The 21181-nt window shown below is 49.5% G+C and overlaps 1 protein-coding gene across 1 annotated transcript; it reads left to right on the top strand.

Annotated features, from left to right (window-relative positions):
- Window positions 1-2268: 2268 nt before the first annotated feature.
- On the top strand, window positions 2269-20793 carry LOC143506178 (cytochrome P450 26B1). The gene is made up of 6 exons (XM_076996247.1): window positions 2269-3174; window positions 12677-12901; window positions 16574-16849; window positions 17000-17155; window positions 17785-18066; window positions 18378-20793. Exons 1-6 carry the CDS (start codon window positions 2971-2973, stop codon window positions 18768-18770), a joined length of 1536 nt encoding a protein of 511 aa, XP_076852362.1. The 5' UTR covers window positions 2269-2970; the 3' UTR covers window positions 18771-20793.
- Window positions 20794-21181: the final 388 nt, after the last annotated feature.

Below are 21181 nucleotides of genomic sequence, written 5' to 3'. Positions count from 1 at the left end.
ACAGCACGCCCCACCCTTTTAATGACTGTTCTAAAGAACATAATTGTTCTACACTTCCTCAAAGTGTGGAGTGAAGTGTGTCAAGAGAAAAGTGCCACAGTTTCTACAGGTATGCGTGTCGAAGATTCACTGAGCGGAGTCAAACAAACCCAATGAATTCCCCAGATGAACTACCCTAAACCAGATGAAAGAAATCATGAAGGCATGTGTGTGGGGTGACGCCTCTCTAGTAACTAGCTCTAGAGGTGTGCGTTTCTCGGTGGTTTCCTGACTTAAAGCCATTTATTTCCTTCAACCTGAAAAGGGGTTAGTCTTCTAAAAAAACCTGGAGTCTAGGAATGGGACATTAATTTGGTTTTGGTTTGCGATTGGTTGATTAGTTACTTGATTGATTGATTGATTGATTGATTGTACAAGAAAATAGATCTACATATCAGATTACAGCAGATGAATACTTCTCCACCAAGTAGACAAACCAAGAAGCTGTAGTCTGTTCTTTCCGAAAACATGGTTCATAATTTCGTGATGTTGGTTATGATTTACAAGTTAATTTTGACATACCATGTTGAATTTTTATTTTTAGAAGGCCGTATGACATGGTGTCGGACACCCGATAAATAACTACTTAGGTTATTTATATTTGCTCTACGTTTGTTGCCACTAGGCGGCACTGTAGCGTTGCAAGACGTACTCCGACTTACATCGGCAGACCGTAAACCATAAAGTATGTCTTTGGAAAATACCATTAACAAGCCCCGTTTCGTTGCGCGACCTCGGGATAATTTACTTTGGCCTGAAAAAAATACCAGATAGAATAACAAAATCGGAGGGAGAGAACATGTCAGTGTGCAGAAGTCTCGCTCTTTAAAAACAGACCGAGGAATGAATGGGATGAGATCTCTCTGTAGCACATCTATACACCAACACCTCCATCTTCTCATCGCTGTGGCAAAATGTATTTGATTTACATTAGAGGCATTTTGGTATAGAAATAATGTGGGACATTTAGATTTAACAGCATTTCTCTCTCTCTCTCTCTCTCTCTCTCTCTCTCTCTCTCTCTCTCTCTCTCTCTCTCTCTCTCTCTCTGTCTCTCTCTGTACGTGCGCGCGGTGCTCACAGGTATCGCGAGCACAAGAGAAGAGTGAGCCCAACATCCGGGGCACAGGGGGATGACTAAGGTCAGCACGAGTCGGCTCGCGCGCTGAAAATCATTACATAACTGACTGCGCGTAATTATGATCACACGCCGGACGTAATGTAAACCATATTCCCGCTGAAACAGACGACACCGAGACCCGCCTGCTACCCTCACAGAGCAGTAGTACTGTTCGAGCGCTTTTGAACAGTTTTTTCTACAATCTTTTGTCGATGTGTTTATTTCTATGCGCTCTTTTCTGCGGTTCGTTCCTCTAGCGTGATTTACCCGCGCATTAAAAGTAAAATATGTTTGGAAAAAGAAACAATATTTGACCCTTCAGTCTACAGGACAACACTGGATGCACCGTGCGCGCTCTGTGTGGAGTCATGGGACGCACGAGCGCTCTGCGCGCGCTGATGCGAGGTGAAGAATCCCCCCAACAGACTACCGAACACAATACACAATGAACTGACAGCGAATCACACGTCCAAGAACGTTTCGAACACTGTACGAATGTTTGGAGCGTAATTTAAACTTTTTAAACATTAATTGACAACCTCCTGAGCCATTGAGCCATGGATATCCCTCTCTTTCTCTCTCTATACACACTCACACACACCATACAAGGTGCAAGGTGGTCATGATCCATCAATGACACCGATGTCTCAGTGATGCGGCACTGCTCAAACCAGAACACTTTATCTCCACGTCTCATGAAAAGCCCTAGCAGTTGTAATTATTAGTGTATCTCATTCTACTCGTGCCAAAGGTATTGGGCTCCCGGCGCAGTGAAAACAGAATCATTTACGCACGAACTTATTACTGTATCGCAGGTGGTATGGGACATGGAAATGAAGAATTAAAAAATACTTCGTATTCAATATAAAAAACGTCTGTCTGTCTGTGTCCTCTCTCTCTCTCTCTCTCTCTCTGTCTCTCTCTCTCTCTCTCTCTCTCTCTCTCTCTCTCTCTCTCTCTCTCGGGCAGGCGTCCAGGTCCCGCACGCTTCAGCGCCCGGTCCGTTCACTTTTCACCCCGCCTCAGTATGGTGGGGTGGGGTAAGGGGGGAGCCGCTTGCACCCTGGCCGAATGCCGCCTCGCTGCCTCCGCTATATAAACACACATTGGAAGCTCGCTTAGCGACTCGAACTCACATTGAGAAACTCTATGTGAAAAGAGAGAGAGAGAGTGAGCAAGAGAGAGCGCATCAGAATAGAGGTAGAGAAACGCACTACAGCCATTTGAAGATTTTTACCGCTCTAGACATTAGCATCCGTGCACAAACTTCAGAGGACTATTCCTTTTAATTTTATTTAACGTCTTTCTCGAGACCAGTACTTGATTTATCGCATTAAATGAGATTATAGGTATAAAGAAGCTTATTTTGTGGAGACACGTTTGAGGATTTTTTTATTTAAAATTTTTAAAAAGCAGACACTATTAGGGCAGAGTTTGAAACCTTGAACAGGTTTCCCACGTGGTTGCACTAGTCTGACAAGTTCACGTCTGTTTGTCATATTTCCAGAGGGCTAGCTTATATCGATTTTATTTTAAAATGGTTTATCAAAGGTTAAACTCTACTTATTTCATTTCGCATTCAATTAATTAAAGACAGTTTCATTTCTAAATTATTAAGCACTTCATTACTAAAATTCAAAGTGAAAGAGGGCAGGTTTGTTTCTGCGATTTTTGAAAGGTGCCGCTCTAGATCACCAAATTATTTACAATACAGTAAAATACCTGCACGTGCGAAAACGTGAGCGCGAGAGAAGCGCACGTTCCATTTCAAAGAGTTCAAATCCGCGTGAGATCCGAGGACGACAGTCGCGATGCTGTTCGAGAGTTTTGACCTGGTCTCGGCTCTAGCCACCCTCGCTGCCTGTTTGATGTCCATGGCGCTTCTTCTGGCCGTGTCCCAGCAGCTGTGGCAGCTACGGTGGACCGCTACCCGAGACAAGAGCTGCAAACTGCCCATGCCCAAGGGCTCTATGGGCTTCCCCATCATCGGCGAAACATGCCACTGGCTGTTCCAGGTAAGCGCGTCATCACGCACCTCTTTCAGCTGTGCCTTTTCCCCAAATGTCCGAGCTCGCTGGAGCAGTAACGCGCCTGGCTGTCGCTGCACGCTTGTGTGGCCCCTTGTGCGCGCCAGGCGCCGGGGCTCCGCGCGTCCCCGCCGCGGTCTTACTCTTGTTTGTAAACTTATGTAGGGATGTGATTATGAGAATGCCCGTCATATTCGCCATGAATCGTACGTCTATGCCAGGCGTAATATTAGCAACACGGCAGCTGTGAATTGAACGTGTGTGTTAATAGCGCACAGAGGCGCACGTGCCTCCCAGCGATGTGCAAGGAGGATCTCTCTAGAATTAGTTCCAAACGAGGCTCCTTTATCAAACGGTAACTGGTTGGTCCACGTGGAATAATGCAACGGGCATACGATGTATGATGATAGCAAATAATTGCACGGTGCGCAGGAGAGCTCCATAGCGACTGACACGAAGCACTGATATATCCAAGAGGCTCGAGCGCAGAAAAAGGGGCTCGCGGCTCACGGGAAGAAGTGTGGAGGGCTGGTTTAGCTCCCGTGTGTTCACGCGCCCTGAACGCATCTATTCCATCCCGGTAAGACCGGAGACGCGTTAGAGAGGCGCGAGGCGGTGTAGGGGACTCCGTGACGCTCCGCGCTACTGAGGTCCGCCCGGGCGTTGAACGATAGTGCCCTCGTCACGTCTGTCTTGGTGAGTTTGGGTCTTCTCCGTTAATGTTTGGCTGATACTACCAGAAAACCAGCAGGCTTGAGAGAAGACGATACATCCGTTTGCCACCGAAAAGGAAAATCAAGTTACCGAACTTTGCAAAAGGGGCAAAACACTGAGCACGCGCTAATCGCTGACTGTGTTAAATAATGACTTAGCATAATGAAATATTTCTGGGAACAACGAGCACAATTCTATTTATTCAACGAGCGGGTAATTCTATTTATTCAGTTCTTGCTATGTTTGGAGAATTACAGCATGTAGTATCTGGAGAGCATGTCTCTTAAAACTCGCCCACTTTGCAGAGCTACGGTTGCGAGGAATGTCTTAAACTAGCGCGGTGCACACTTCAAATTCTCCGCTCAGTAATACTGTAGATTCTCCAAACTCGAGAGATTCATTCCGTATATTTGGCCGCCTCTATGAAAAAGTAAAACTCCTGAGCCACTGTCCGAGTGATGGATCTAAAATCAACGAACGTGCGCCTGTGCCAAATTTCTGTCACTTTTGGAAAGGTCCATTTTGTGCCAGGACCACAGAGCGAGTGAGTGCTACCGTGCAAATTTGAAGTTAGAATAGTGAATATGTTTCTGTTGTGGATTTTTGAAGTGTGGTCTGGTTCCTGACAGCTCGCCCTTGGTCGCACGTTTCCAGCAGCCAGGGCTTCTACGACCTCGGCCCGTTTCTGCGGTCAGCAGCGCCAGGCGCAACTCTTGGTCGCTCCAAAAGTGGGTCAGGACAGATTCATACGCGATCTCTCAGACTTTATGTCATATTCACATGTCCAAGTGTTGGATGTCTACACAATCAATATGCTGTTATACATTTTCACTGATACTTTATAAACTTTAATTTCCATGCCGTTGTCTCCTGCGCTTATCTTGTGCGTAACCATGTAGACTGCACATGCACGTACAGATGACTTCATTTTTTTGTTCACGATTTACTTCGGCGAAAATCCCTCCTGTCATTTCACGATTCCCCTCGTGCAAAGTTTTTCCAGATGTGTTTTTCTTTTGGATCTTTTTTTTCTGATTTTCCATTATTAACTCAGACACAAGCGATGTCAGCATACTGACCGGTAACCTGTCCGTGAACCATTCGACCAGGGCGACAAGCTCTCGCGGTTAAACTGTATGTTCCGAACATTAGAGTTTTGAATGTTTACTAGTCAAAAGACAAACATAACGGTTGTAAAGAGGCATGCGCAAACACACACACATACACACACACCACACACACACACACACACACACACACACACACACACACACACACACACACACACACACACACACACACACACACACACACACGACCCGGTTTTCTCTATCGTAAATACATATTCAACTAAAAAAATACATATAGGCTACATAGGCACGCGCGCACACGAATGTATGTATGTATGTGTTAGGGAAGAACTGTTGGCTCGAGGCCAGTTTTCTTTGGCTGGAGGGTTGTGGGTTATTGGCACCGCATGTTTTACGCTACTACAGGAGGGACACTATAACAGTAAATATTATCATAAACACATCTAATGTATATCACAATTTGAACTTAATTGACGTAGATGCATGATCTAAAACTATTTTCACGCACGTGCAGTGTACTCTCTATGAACTCCCGCACTTACAGCGCGCTCCTCGCAAACCGTCTTCCAGAAAAATGTCACTTGCGCGTCAATCAGCCTTTATTTAGACCGTTTATCTAAATGCCGCTGAAATGTTTGCCCCTGATATTCACCACAGCTTTGAACGCAGCGCATAAACGTCATGGTGATAACTGTGTCGAATGGAGAGGCTGTGTCGGTTACTACTGATTAAATGGCTGGGTGGGTGTCTGTCCCCGGGCTGAATGGCCCTGGGTGGAATCGGCTGTGCTCTGGGTGAGGGGCCTGTTGTTACGCCTGTCTCCATGACACAGGTCACTCAGTGGGCATGAGGAAGGAGCCCTCCAGCTCAGTGCCACTAGCTCCCTGCTCTCTCTGCACTCTGACCCACATCACTCCTGGCCGGGTGGGGGGCACAAAGCACTCCTCTAGGGGGGTCACACTGCTCTCATCCCCTTTGCTCGCATAAAGGGCACAAGGCCTGGGGCCTGATCAGCATTCCTGAGACTTTCTCTCTCTTTCTCTCCATCTATCTATCTCTCCGCTTCACTTGCTCAATCACTTTCACTTACCCACTGTGTCATTCATTCATTCACTCATCCACCCGTTCACTCTACCATTCGCTTACACATGCTCACTCTCACTCAACCCCCCCCACCCCGCCCCCCCCTCATCCGGATTACTGGGCACGAAACAGGAGTGACTGGCAGGGCCGCAGCATGGCCCCTCTTTCACCCCTGGAACGCACCGCCAACCCCTCAAACAGCCTCGTCTTTGGGGTCTGCGGAGAGAAAGGAACTGGTGGAAGAGGCTTGGCAGCTCCAGCGGGGGGTGGGGAGGGGGGGGGGGCGGAGAGCCAGAATAAAAGAGGGTCCCGGGGTGGAACGCTCACACTCCACTGAACAACCCTAATCTCTCTCCACATACTGTTTCCAGGTCAAAGGGGAGCCCATTCTCCTGGCGTGGCCTTGTCGGGCCCTTTTCAGGGACTCGTGGGTTCTGGCGCCCGATCGGGCCCGAGTGAAATGGCCCTTTCTGTGTGGGGATCCCTACCTGTTACGCTCCGACCTGCCCCCCCCCGTATCGCATTTCTATTCCAGTGAGACCCGGCGCCTCCCCTATGGCCCTTGGCCCACCCCAGCGCCCGCTTTGGCTGCTGGGGGCACTGGCCCTTTGGAGGTGATGGATGGTAGAATAATGCCACCTCCACTTCTCCCTCCTTTATCCCCTTCCTCTAATCTCCCTCTCCATCTCTCCGTCTTCCTTTCGCTCCCTCTCCTCCATGCCAGAGGAGGCTGTCCAACGTACACACCCCGAGAGATTCCAGCGGGCTATTTCTGTAAAATGGACGTATTGTCTGTATTTATAGAGAAGGAGCAGGTTCGAACAGGGCACCCTCCTCCCGCATCGCCGTTACCTGTTACCCCTGCTGCACCCAATGGGCAAATACCGCTTCTGTCCTTCCCCCGGGCTCCTCCCACTTCCCTCCGTCCCCCGGGCCCCTCCCACTTCCCTTCGTCCCCCGGGCCCCTCCCACTTCCCTCCGTCCCCCGGGCCCCTCCCACTTCCCTCCGTCCCCCGGGCCCCTCCCGCCACACGTCCAGCCACGTAAAAAACCCTGGCAGGGGCCGCGGTGGACGAGGGCTCGAGGACGTGCGGGGAAGAGGGAGTGAGGAAACACGCCAAAAGCCGCGAGGGAAACCAGGGAGGCGTAGACGGACGGAGCCTCCGTGAGCGCCAGTCGAAAACGGGGATTACGTTTTTCAAATCCCCCCTGCTTTGTCCGTCATTCTCCTTCTCCTATGTGACCCTTTCTGTCTGCTCCTCGGTTCCTGGCAGGCCTCTAGTAAAGAAACACATCTGAGGTGCTTCAAATAGCAGGGAAAAAAAGACCCTGTCCTTTCTCCTCTCCTGCCCCCACCCCATACATTCGCTAAGCACCCCAGCGTTTGGGTCACCCCTTGCTGATCTGAATAAATATAATTAAAAGAGTTTTTGTGGTGGTAATAAAGGGGTCATTTGTATAACATTTCCACTGCCACACAAAGGCTACATTTATGGCGCAGGAGTCTCGACCGGTGTCCAATTTACACAGAAATTTGTATTTTTAGTTTGTATTTTAGGCTGCACAGTGTGAAGGAGGCCAGTGGAAAAAAGTAGAGCCCCTTTATTGCGCCTCTTGTAAAATATCTGATAAATTTCTTTTCAAACGTAAAAGAAGCTATTGAGCATGGCGTGTTAACCTTTTCATGACCAAGCCAGACAAGACCAGACCAGATGCCGAAGTGAAGTACAGACATGTTCTGTTTTGAGTACGTGCACGCTCACACACACACACACACACACACACACACACACACACACACACACACACACACACACACACACACACACACACACACACACACACACACACACACACACACACACACCTGGTCCCTTCTGTTTCTTTAGTGCTCCAGAACTGCTTTATCCATCTGTCCGTTGGCCTCTGCACCTACCTGTCTCATTCATGCCTCTCTCCTCTTCTCCATCCATTCATCAGGCTGCTAGTCCCTCCCATCACTACCAGCCCTTCAGCCCATAAAGCAAGACAAGGTTCAAGGGGCTTTGCCACATAAATACGCTCCGCAGACTAAATACCTCGCAGGCTCGGACGAGGAAACAAAAGAACAAAAGCTCAGTTCGGCGTGAACTCCATTTAGCTTTTCTCCACCGTCCCTGACCAGATGTCCACGTCCACTAACCTCTCTTCCCTCTCGGGCCACGGAGAACAAACCTGACGTGCTAATGCGGAACGTTCACTTTTTGGAGATCTAGGGACGGCCCGAACGCACGACGGATGCCGGACAGGAACGGGACGCGGGTCTTTTGGCCCAGACGTCCATGGGGACGGCGGCGTGCGCTGTGGGCGTGCACGCACGTGAAAGGGGGCGTGGATTAGAGAGAGGTTAAGCTGCAGATTATGACCTCATCGCTTTTCCATGGGTGTGTGGTGCTTTCGTGCGTCATCTGCCTTTTTGGGGTTTTCCCTTCCCGTTTCCTCCCCCCCCTCCTTTCTCCGCACGCCCGAGCTTTAGTGCCCCCCGTGAGAAGGTGGTGGTGTGGTGCGTGTGATTGGGGGGTGTGGGGGGAGGGGCATTTCTCACCTTCTAGACAAATGTCATTGGCCGTGCCACACCCCAGCCCGTGTCCCTCTGTGTCTCAAACGCCTGAACTGACCTGCTATTTCCAGCAGGGCGACTCACTGGGCCGTGAATCAGAATGCAGCCGTCCCTGCAGTCCGTCTCAGTCCGTCTCAGTCCGTCCCCGTCACTGCTTCCCATGCCTGTCCACCCCATCCACACCTGTCCTTGCTGTCCCCATGCTCAGTCTCTGGCTCCCCTGCTCCAGGGGCCTGGTCCCTGGCCCCTGAACACCCCTGCAGGATGGAAAAGGGGCGGCAGGTCAACTTTAATCGTGTGGGAGGGAAACACCTCTGCTGTGCACGTCTGCCCTCCCTACAGCCCACACTGTGCACGTCTGCCCTCCCTACAGCCCACACTGTGCACGTCTGCCCTCCCTACAGCCCACACTGTGCACGTCTGCCCTCCCTACAGCCCACACTGTGCACGTCTGCTCTTGTTACAGCCCACACTGTGCATGCTTCTGCAAGTTTGTGCTTTTCAGTCTCCATTTTGTTCCTCGGTGTACATTGCTGTTGGGTTGTATGCATGTGTAGGGCCTGCCCTACACATATTATGAGTTTTCTGTGTGTGCACGTGTGTAAGTCTGTGCTTGCCTGTGTGTGTGTGTGAGACGGGGAGAGCTCCCATGCTGTGTGTGTGTGTGTGTGTGTGTGTGTGTTTGTGTGTGTGTGTGTGTGTGTGTGTGAAAGACGGCCTTGTCCCTGGGCTGTCGTGCTCTGAAAGCTACTCCTTTCTCTCACTTTGCACAGTCCGACAGCTCAGCCGAGAGCAGGCACGCACACACACACACACACACGCACGCACGCACGCACGCACGCACGCACGCACGCACGCACGCACACGCACGCGCACACGCGCACACACACACATACACACACACACTGGGGGGGGGGGGGGGGTGTGATGATGGGATTTAGGTGTCAGTGCAAGGCTAACCTGAATTCCAGGGGAAAAATAAATGTACATGCAAACACTCAACTCTCGCAATGTGGTGAAAGATGTTACATTTATTTCTCCTGGTAATGTTTTTGGATGGGTTTGGAAGTGTGTGTGTGCATGTGTGCATACACGTGTGTGTGCATAGGTGGGTGGGTGCGAGTGTGTGTCTGTTACCTCACACTCACTCGATATGTTAACTCCTCAATCACATTAACTCTACACTGGGTGTGAGCTGCCCGTCTCACCCCCGCTGTGCAGACATGTAGACCGGACCCTCCTACCCTCCTACTGACACCTAGTCTGGCACAGGCCCATCCTGCCATGTGTCTGACTGGCACCAGGCCACAGTTCCACACGGGTGAACCACCAGTCATGCTGTTTAGGGAGCAGATTCTGCCATTTTCCCCTCTTTGTGTCTGCCCCCTTTTTACACCCTGGTGCCGTGCCAGTCGCCGACCACAGCTCAGCTTGTTATGTTTTGAGTTCGGGAGTCTTGTCAGGGGCAGAGTTGCAATTCAGTGCTTTTTTTTAACAACAAACCACCTTTTCCCATGAAATGCACATCAATACATAACTAACTTCGGCTCAAAGTTGTGAAGATCGACGAAGGTGTCTGATGCTCATGTCGATCAGAACCTTCCAGAAGATTCCACTTTTATCCAAGGCCCAGCCAGTACTGAACCTCTGCTCACCCAGTCCAACTCAGCCAAAAGTCCAAACCATTTTATGCTTAAAAGCTCTGCTAATCTCCTTCTATATGAAAGGATGTACAAGAGCTCAGAGTCTGGAGAGTTTGGGTGGTTAATCAGGCCGACCAGAGAAAGGACGGAAGGTTAAGGGGAAAAGGGACAACTCTCAACATAAGTACTCCGAGGACGTTTAGTTCAAAGGCGGACGTTTCGTCTATAAAGCTCTCATTCAGTCAACCACTCGTACTTCATCAGAAGAGCTCTTGTCCTGAAGGAGCTGAATCGAAGTAACCACCTGTGTCTACTGTTCTGAAATCGACTTGTCATGTCTGCAGCCCGGTGTGGGGACGCAAGGGAGCATCACATGTGTGCAGGACGGTGCACCGAGAAGACCCGTCACACAGCCCGTTAAAAAACCTTCCTTAACGAGCTTGTTCAAATCAGGAATCGCTAACCAAATTTTTGCGAATATTATTCTGGCACCGACAGAAATCCCTCAAACCCCCAAAATACAGAAGTCTTGTCACGTCCCTTTAGCATAACTGGGCCCCGAGACCCCTTATACACATGCAAACATGCAGTCTCACACACACTCCAGCGCCAGTGTGCCGAGGTGAAGTGTATTCAGGCCAGCCCTCTCAAACAGCCAAACAAACAGGAAAAAGCCCTCCGTGCAACTAAAATTATCCTCCCGAAAGAAGCGTCTGTGTGCCGAAGCCCGTGTTGCATGCTCTGAGAAACAGGTCACAAATCTTGGCCTGGGGGAATAGGGTGGGGCCACAGAGAGCAAACAGCTCCAACCAAAAGCCTTCGCTGTAGGATCGGTACGCGTGTTTGTGTGTGTGTGTGTGTGTGTGTGTGTGTACGAAGCCGTAAGGTTACAGTGGGTCTTTATGTGCGTTGTGGACGTCCCAGGGGTTGCAGCCTATTACTGCATATTACACAGAACAACATGTTTGACCACTAAGAGCTCTTCCATAGACCCAAACTCCGGCCCTCCCGATAAGACTGGGCACGTCTCCGTGGAACGCCGCGACTCACCGGGGTCAGCTCGAGTTTTCCTGGCTGCTTAAGAAGCCTCGTCCGCCATGTGGCATTTGTACAGTGGGGCTCCGTGCTGCTTCCCCTGGACGGGATTATGTAGGTTTGCGTGCGTTTCGGGACTGTGGCGGGGTAAACGGTGCCTTGCAGGAAGTCTCCTTGTACGTCTACATCCTGGGCTCTGTTCTTGCGTCACTACGGTTGTGTAAGAGATCCGTAATAGCACTGCCATTACACCCCTTTCACTATCTCGCACTTGGATCCAGGCGGGGCCTGGGCGGGGCTTGGGCGGGGCTTAGGTGGGGCTTGGGCGGGGCCCTCTTCTCTGGTTCACCTCTGATGAGAGGGCCACAGCTTCAGCTGTCTGGGGGCCTCCCACCTAGGGGGTGTCGCTACCTGGCTGATGGTTAAAGTCACAGCGGGGACTTCATAGATGCAAGTGACCAGTACCCACTGTGGTGAGCTCCTAAAGCATGATTGGTTGGTCACTCCTGTACAGTCTCACAGATCACACATAAATATGCAGCATTTATTCCCACACCCTTCTAGCACATAAATGCACATTACATATGTCCTTTCTCTCTCTTTCTCTCTCTCTCTCTCTCTCTCTCTCTCTCTCTCTCTCTCTCACACACACACATTAGATCATTTTCCCCCCAGTGATCCCAGGGGCTATGCTAGAGCCCCTTACTTGTGAATTGCTCAAACTAATCCACTTACAGTGAATCTGACACAACTAGACCCGTGCGCCCTCGCAAAACAAAACAAAGGGGGTGGGGTGATCCGTCAGGGCCAACACTCTGGTGATCCGTCAGGGCCAACACTCTGGTGATCCGTCAGGGCCAACACTCTTCCCTCCAAATGGCCGTTAACGCCAACACCTCCGTCCTGCTGCGGTCGCCTGCTGAATACCTCAAAAGCTCTCCTGGCTCGTGCAGCACAGGGCAGGCTAAGGCCGGGGGACCGTCGAGATCCTCAGCGTGAGCAACCATTCTTCTGTTCCTGTGACGAACTGGTGAAACACGCTGGTGAAACGCGCTAAATGAATACGATGTCCTGATGTGTGTTTGCAGAGCAAAGGTCTAGAACTGAGGTCGTGGTCACATTCACCCAGCAGCGCCATTAACCAGCGTGTCATCTGTGCTCTCTCTCTCCCTCTCTCTCTCTCTCTCTCTCTCTCTCTCTCTCTCTCTCTCTCTCTCTCTCTCCCTCTCTCTCTCCCTCTCCCTCCCTCTCTCTCTCTCTCTCTCTCTCTCTCTCTCTCTCTCTCTCTCTCTCTCTCTCTCTCTCTCTCTCCATGCGTCCTGCAGGGGGCGGGCTTCCACGCCTCGCGGAGGCAGAAGTATGGTAACGTGTTCAAGACGCACCTGCTGGGCCGCCCACTCATCAGGGTGACGGGGGCGGAGAACGTGCGTAAGGTCCTGATGGGCGAACACACGCTGGTCAGCGTGGAGTGGCCGCAGAGCACAAGCACCCTGCTGGGACCCAACAGCCTGGCCAACTCCATCGGGGACATCCACCGCAAGAGGAGGAAGGTGTGTGTCAGACACACGCACGCTCGCACCAACACACACCATAGGAGGATCGTGTACTCACCTGAAACACGAGCCATGCAGTTTTGGGTTAATTAGAAGAGAGGATAGTTGCACTACTACCTTTTCCACAGTGTTCTCTCTCTATCTCTCTCTCTCACACACAGAAGCATTCAAAATATCTCAAGAATTATTAAATTAATTAAATAATTTTTCATTAATAAAAAAACAAAACTATGACAACAAACACCAACTGGAAATGTACAAATCCATACGAAATCTTCCACGACTCCAGCATACTTGAGAAAACACATAAACAGCACCCGTCTTGCAATCACGCTAAAGCCAGATTCAGTGCTCTTCATTATTCTGAAACTGGGAGAGAGATAGAGAAAGAGAGAGACAGCGAGAAAGAAAGAAAGGAGAGAGGACAGAAACTGAAAGAACAGAAGGCAGGTCAGATCCGAGCAGACAAGCAAATACTGTGGCCTCTGTCTCCGTCTCTGTCCTGATCTGGGAGCAGATATCCCTCACCCGGGTTTGTCCTCACAGCGTCTGTACGGCAGCCTTCGATCAGTGACCTCGCCGAATTTCACAAATCCTTTGTCCTCCGGTCTGACCTATTGTCCTTGGCCAGAATGACTCTTTTTGTGTTCCTGGTCCCATGCAGGCTTGCCTGGGCTCAGGTTTCCCTTACACACCTGTCCCATTGAAGGGTCAGGGAGGGGTAATCAGACTGCGTAATCCTCCAGGCCTGGGCCTTCGGGCGAGCCCCACTAACGACTGCTAATTAGTCAGCCCGCTTCAGAGGCACAAAGGAGACCTTCAACCCGGGGGGGGGGGGGGGGGATTGGATGGGTGAACCCTCGCTGGTCACCCCAGACATGCTGCACACGCTGTGTCCCACGGCCATGTTTATATACAGCCTTTCTTCCCCTTGTGACAATGCTGATGCCTCCTTGAGTTAGCCATGTCCAGTGGCTTTTAGCAGTGCGAGTACACATGCCACTACTTCCAGGGCTTGGTTATAGAGTTAACAGCCAGTATGGAGTGAAAGCTGGGATGTTACTGTATTACACAGATACTTGCATTCAGTTTTTGACCTCCGATGGAAACCTTCCCACCGGCATGTCTGGAGTCTATTCTAGGATTTGTGGCGATAAGCTTGAGCTCTTCAACTCTGGAGACTAATCCATCACTAAGGCAACATGTGTCGGGCCTGGGGCGTCTAACACTAAAACAACACTCACAACAATAACACAAACAGCGGCTGGGGCGAGACCCCAATTCCTCTTGCGTTCCTCAGCCCTTCGGGACAGCAGAGCCCCAGGTGTCCCTGGAAGAAACCCAGTGCAACCATATGCTGTCTCAGTTGTTCACTGCTGAAGTGTGTAGTGGAGACATGGTGGGAGACAGTGCTAGCTTGTCTCCTCTGAGCTCCATCTAAAGCCCCTCGTGAGCTCAGGAGTGGACAGCAATAGCTCGGAGTCATAACCCGGTTTCATACAATTCCCTCTCTGAAATGTTCTTCAGCTGGTCTGAAGATGTTCTCCTCACCTTCTTCTGTTTACGCCTCCGCCTTTCTCCCTCTGCGGCAGTGCCTGTACCTTGACCTCCTCCAGCTGTTTCCATTGTTCCTCTGGCAAACTGTATGGTCCGTTTGCCATAACGTTCTCCCCTATGCTAAGGAGAAGCAGGTAGACAGAGGGAGAGCTGGAGATGACTGTAAGTTAGGTCTCCAAGTTCAGCTGCTGGTAAAGTAATAGCAGTGCCTCCAAGGACCTTGGCAATGGTCATCTTCCAGCTGGTCACTGTCCTATTCTCTATGAACGTGAAGTGCATCTGGGCCACCTCAGAGAGGCTGTTTCCTAAATGTGGGTCTTCGCTGTGAACTATGAGCTCTTTCAAACTGAGTGCATCAGCGCGCAAAGTCTATAAAAAGTTGCAGCTCCCGGAGCGTCCAGTAGAGGGCGCAGTGCTTTAATTCTGTGGCTCACCTGCTTCTCTGCACTTTTCTCCTTGTGAATAAGGGATTGTGTTTTAGTTCCTGGGGGGGGGGGGGGGGTATGGAGTGTAGTGCAAGTGAGAGAGAAGCAAAGAGGGGGTGAGAAAAGAAAAAGAAGAAAGAAGAAAGAAGCCTTTACATTCTGCTCAGACCAGCAGCTTCGAGCTGTTTCATATAATTTAAGGCATATGGAAATGATTAAGGGGGAGTTTTAGAAGACCCGTGTGTGGGTGCGCGTCGGCGTATGTGCGAGAGAGAACACTACACGTCTCTCTTTTTGTGAGAAAGACAGAAGAGCAACTCAAACATTTCCCCCAGCGGGACGTGGACTTTCCTGGACGACGTGGAGCAGCATTGGCCGAACCTGCCAAACGACCGTACGGTAGACAGCTAGAGCAGCACTGTCCACACCAGCAGAGCGGAGACACACGGCTGCTGGCCTGTACGTGAGCACGCGCAGAGTGCACTGTGGTGCAGCCGTGAAACACGTACGTGTGCCCCTCACTGGACACACCACAGCCAAATAGGAGCTTTAATTTACACATACACCATATTAGGAAGGTATAATGAATCATATTTATCAGCTTTTGCAAGAAAGAGTGAGGGACACTTTGACTGACGAATAAGGTGAAGGATGATTAAAAAGGGGCGGGGACAGAGGGAAGGTTAGCAGAGCAAGTGTTAGAGGTTCCGAGTGATTAATTTCTTAACACGGATTGTGATCTCTCCAGTGTTAAGGTGTAAGAGAGAGAGAGAGAGAGAGAGAGAGAGAGAGAGAGAGAGAGAGAGGGAGAGGGAGAGAGGGGAAGAAAACGAGAGACTAAATAAAGTGAGAATCAGACAGGAGACTGATCCACGCGAGGTGCACTGATTATGCCAGGGGAGCAGAGAGGACAGTGAGAGACATTCAGTGATGTGGACAGACAGCGAGAGAAACCCAGAGAGAGGGGGAGGACCCGGGTGTGTTGGCCCCGCCCACGTCATCTTTACAACACTGGAAAAGGAGTGAAAGGCGGGCCGGGCCAAGGTATTTGGGCCGAGATGGCGTATAAAAAGTGCTATTGTTAGTCTGCGGAGCTTGAGTGTTTAAGGGGGAACATGGATGTTATTTCACCAAACAAACCCGCACGTCTGAGGCACATTAGAAATGCGCCGTTGTGGCCAGGAAAATCTTACTTTCCCTGCTCAGTCTCTGCTGATGGAGAAGGAAACTCTCTCTGTCCAGGTCTACTATAATGGAACGGGAGGGGGGGGGGGGAGTGAAAAGGTCAGAAATAGTGGGGACTTGTTCATTAATGACAATGTTCCATGTTCCACGCAAAAAAGAATGCAAACCTGTATTATGGCTGCTGACTTGTGGCTCCAGGATAATATTTAGGTGACATTTCTACCGATATTTCTGTTAAGCGCAGGGCAGCTCAGTCGTGGTTTTAGGGGTCAAGGGAATTGTGGAATTGTGGGATTTGTAGTTTTGAAAAGGCAATCCGCATACCTATGTTTATACGTGTAGCATAATATTAATATACTTGTTGTTTCAAGCTTTTGAAGTGTGTGCTTGAGGCAGATTTGTTCTGACGCCTGACTATTACAGCTGTACGGTGACATTCTCACTGGAGTATCGTTCCTTGCGTGCAGTCTTGTAACCCGAACACCGTTTCCTCCCGGACCAGATCTTCTCTAAGGTCTTCAGCCATGAAGCTCTGGAGAGCTACCTGCCCAAGATCCAGCAGGTGATCCAGGAGACTCTGCGCGTGTGGAGCTCCAACCCGGAGCCCATCAACGTGTACCGCGAGTCCCAGCGCATGGCCTTCCACATGGCCATCCGCGTGCTCCTGGGCTTCCGCGTCTCCGACGAGGAGATGCGTCTCCTCTTCAGCACCTTCCAGGAGTTTGTGGACAACGTCTTCTCACTGCCCATTGACCTTCCCTTCAGTGGATACAGAAAGGTGAGAAAGTGTCACAATCATTCCACCTTACCTGGTAAAAAAAACAATAATCTCCCCCATAATCCTCGATGAGACGTAGATGTTAAAAGTCTCGGTTTAGGCCACGGTGGGCTCGATATAACAGTGCTGTGAATCTCGATGTGTCTGCAGGGCATTCGTGCGAGGGACGCCCTTCAGAAGGCCATTGAGAAAGCCATCAGGGAGAAGCCACTGTCTACCCAGGGGAAGGACTACAGCGATGCCTTGGACGTCCTCCTGGAGAGCGCTGCGGAGAACGGCGCCGAGCTCGGCATGCAGGAGCTTAAGGTTCGTGATACGCCTCATGCGCATCACCACACGTGATTATTCATAAATTACATCCACCAGCTGCTTTCCACCAAGATCTTCTGCTTTCTCTCATGTCCTTGGCTGCGTCAATTATCTTTTCCCAAGAGGCCCTGGGATCCCATGCTCAGATAGGAGGATCTCACAGTCACACATGGGTGGATGGAGGGATCCCGTGCTTAGCCACAAGCAGACAGGTGGATCCCGTGCTTAGCCACAGGTAGATGGGTGGATCCCGTGCTTAGCCACAGGTAGATGGGTGGATCCCCTGCTTAGCCACAGGTAGATGGGTGGATCCCCTGCTTAGCCACAGGTAGATGGGTGTATCCCTTGCTTAGCCACAGGTAGATTGGTGGATCCCTTGCTTAGCCACAGGTAGATGGGTGGATCCCCTGCTTAGCCACAGATAGATGGGTGGATCCCTTGCTTAGCCACAGGTAGATGGGTGGATCCCTCAGGTTCCCTCAACAAGAATCATACAGAACAGCTAACAGCTTTGGGCAGGCAGCAGTGGTGGAGATCAGGGTCCTGCCTCACTTTCCCATCCCGTCGTGGAATTCCCACCTCTATGAGAGTGGGCGTGGCCTTTAACTCTCCCCTCCCCCCCGCAGGAGTCCACCATCGAGCTGATCTTCGCGGCGTTCGCCACCACGGCCAGCGCCAGCACCTCCCTGGTCATGCAGCTGCTGCGTCACCCGGCCGTGCTGGAGAAGCTGCGTGAGGAGCTGCGTGTGCACGGCCTCCTGCACGACGGCTGCCCGGGTCAGGGGGACCTGCGTCTCGACACCATCTGCGCCCTCAAGTACCTGGACTGCGTCATCAAGGAGGTTCTGCGTCTCTACGCGCCCGTCTCCGGCGGCTACCGCGTCGCCATGCAGACCTTCGAGCTGGATGTAAGTAGCACGGACGTCTCACGGCGAATGGCTCACGCATGTGTGAGCACCATCGATCTTCTAGATATTTTAGTACTTTGTGTACTTTACTACAATGTTTATACCTCTATATATCTTCCCTAAGTACTCTGGCATTTAAATCATAGGAATCAAAGTCAAAGAGTCCGATGTGATAATGAGGTCTCCAATCAACAACATTATTTTGAATGAAAGAATGTAATAGTATACATGATTGACATTCATGCATGTTTCCCTCATGGTCTTGGCTCCTCCCCTTCCTCCCATAATCCTCTGCTTCTCTCCTCACACAGGGCGTGCAGATCCCCAAAGGCTGGAGCGTCATGTACAGCATCCGAGACACTCACGACACCTCCGCCGTCTTCAAGGACGTGGAGGCCTTCGACCCGGACCGCTTCAGTCCGGAGCGCAGCGAGGACCGCGAGGGCCGCTTCCATTACCTGCCCTTCGGGGGCGGTGTGCGCTCCTGCCTGGGCAAGCAGCTGGCCACACTCTTCCTGAAGCTGCTGGCCGTGGAGCTGGCCGGCGGGAGTCGATTCGAGCTGGCCACCCGGACGTTCTCCCGCATGGTCTCTGTCCCTGTGGTCCACCCTACCGACGGCCTCCGCGTCAAGTTCTTCGGCTTGGACTCCAACCAGAACCAGATCATGGCCAAGTCAGATGAGATTCTGGGCGCCACCGTGTGATTGGTTGAGGTTGGGGGGGAAAAAGAAGGAAGTGGATGAGAGAAGGGGGTGGAGTCTTTGACGCTTACCGTCGATATTTTATCCTCTCAAGCGACAAGCCGTGAGTTGAGAAAGACACTCTTCTTTGTAATTTTCAAGACGACACTTTCATCTGCCAAAAATGTACAGTCTATCTTTTTTTTTCTAAGAAAAAAAATAAATACATAAAAAAGAGATGTAAGGCAACACCATAAAGAAGTGCTAGGAAAAGGACTGCACAAGCTGAAATGTTCACAGAAGGACTGGAAGGTTCAAGAGGCATGAGGGACAGTCAGGAGATCCGTGCCCAGCTACGTACATGTCACAGGGTATGGCCAAATGTGTACTCACAGTGGAATGGCCAATTCTGAGTAAGGACAGGAAGTCATTCTTATTATGACCTGAAATCAGAGGTTCAGTACAGGGGTGTTTTTCAGGGTTTGTGTGTGTGTGTGTTGATTTTTCACCTTCATGGATCAGTTTTGTGCATTTGTGTATACATGGGGAGGGGGGACTGAAATTCAGGCATTTAGGAATGTAGAAAACAGTGTAAGCTAGAAAGAATGAAAGGAGGGTGTAATTACTCAGGTGTGAATGTAGAATAGAATGACCTTTCAAACTAATCCAGTACTATGTTGAATCTGTACCTGCACATAAGTGACAATTCAATATCATATTATTCTTTTTATGGTGTGTGTGTGTGTGTGTGTGTGTGTGTGTGTGTGTGTGTGTGTGTGTGTGTGTGTGTGTGTGTGTGTGTGTGTGTGTGTTTGTGTGTGTGTGGTGAGAGAGAGAGAGAGCGAGAGAGGAAAAATGGAAAAACTGCAGTGATGTCACAGTGGATTGTGTCTGTCAGGTTGGTTTAGATTGTGTGTGTGTGTGTGTGTGTGTGTGTGTGTGTGTGTGTGTGTGTGTGTGTGTGTGTGTGTGTGTGTGTGTGTGTGTTTAAATGAGCATGGGTCTCTCAAAACAAGCTATATTAAAATCATTCATACTGCAAAGTGTATATAGTGAAGATGGACACTGGTTCTAGACTGGGAGATGACCATTACTCCAGAACATGGAGTGGGTGGGTCACCATATTTTCTGTTGGAGCTGAATACACACACGTCTGCCTGGCCTCTGACAGGAATGACGTCTCGACTTCCTGCTGCTCCACTCTGCAACACTATCATGCCAACTGAAAAAGGTAATTGAACAGAGATGATGAGACTTGCTTGCTTCAATCAGTATCTCAAACATTTGTAGAGATTTCAAATGGAGCATTTAATGCCACTTCACAGGAACTATTTATGTGAGTGTCTAGCAGTGGGATGCAAGCAGAAGGGCACTAGGACCCAGAGTGAATAACAAACACTATGGAGGACCTCTATCACTCATTCCACACGAAGGATAAAAAAAAAACTTTTTAGACACAACATGCCACTTGATCTTTCTATTATTAATGAATGGATGAGTTGGACTAAAGTCTTCTGCTTCAAATGTGCCGCTTTCTAACAGAGAGTATATTGCTACATTAGTCTGCAAGTAAAGTTTGCTCATTGTAAGCAAATGATGATTGTGTGAAATATGTTCATTTTAGAAAGCCATGGGTATCACCTATTTGTCTAATATCCTAATATTATTACTATTAATATTATTGTAATAAATATTATTTTAAGTGCTATTTTTGTTATATTTCAGAATAGAGTTCTAGTATAAATAAAGTTTGTTGGTAAATATTGTTATATTTAGATTGATATGAATGGCAGTTATATTGTAAACAGTGTTTAAATGTTAATATGGTTTTATGTTACTGTAATTATTCTGTTACCAATATTATCGTTGCATTTAGTTAATATTAAAAAAACAGAAGCACTTGTGAGGTATGTTTATATTGAGTGCCATGTGACTACATGTTGATTTTTTCATTTTTTTCCCCTCCTTTTCTTTTTTGTTACGATTCTTAAATGTACTTGGCAATTTTATAAACCCCTGTAATAAACTATAATGTGAAAATCCACAATCTGAGTATTTGACTCTTACACTCTATTCATGTCAACATAATGATTGTTTTGATTTTGATGGTTATTTACCATCAACCAATTGACACATCAAGTGTGTAATGGAGCCCGAAGTGTCTAGGGACGCCGGCAGTGCTGAGCACGAGGTTTGGATTATCACTGAAGCCATTACAGTTGTCGACCATACGGTTCTTTGTCATTGTCCCACATTTCCTGGAGACCACAGAACACTCTTTTGATGATCTGTGATGATGCACTGCTTTCAAACCATGCTTACTTTGTTAAGAAGAAAGAGGTTCAATTATTCTGCAAATTTATTGTCATTTTATGACATAATGACAACAAAATGGTGTCATCCATGCCAGAAGGTGGTACGTTCTTTTTTGCAGG

Source organism: Brachyhypopomus gauderio, unplaced genomic scaffold (assembly GCF_052324685.1).
Source record: "Brachyhypopomus gauderio isolate BG-103 unplaced genomic scaffold, BGAUD_0.2 sc423, whole genome shotgun sequence".
Classification (NCBI taxonomy): domain Eukaryota; kingdom Metazoa; phylum Chordata; class Actinopteri; order Gymnotiformes; family Hypopomidae; genus Brachyhypopomus; species Brachyhypopomus gauderio.
Note: the sequence above shows the minus strand (reverse complement) of the source record. Positions and strands in the feature narration are given on the sequence as shown.

What these genes read in the sequence shown, in the direction of transcription:
- LOC143506178 (XM_076996247.1), top strand. Translation starts at nt 2,971, where the DNA reads ATGCTGTTCGAGAGTTTTGACCTGGTCTCGGCTCTAGCCACCCTCGCT. An exon ending in TCGGCATGCAGGAGCTTAAG is followed by an intron (nt 17,156 to 17,784) that starts GTTCGTGATACG and finishes TCCCCCCCGCAG; the next exon opens with GAGTCCACCATCGAGCTGAT. An exon ending in TGCAGACCTTCGAGCTGGAT is followed by an intron (nt 18,067 to 18,377) that starts GTAAGTAGCACG and finishes CTCCTCACACAG; the next exon opens with GGCGTGCAGATCCCCAAAGG.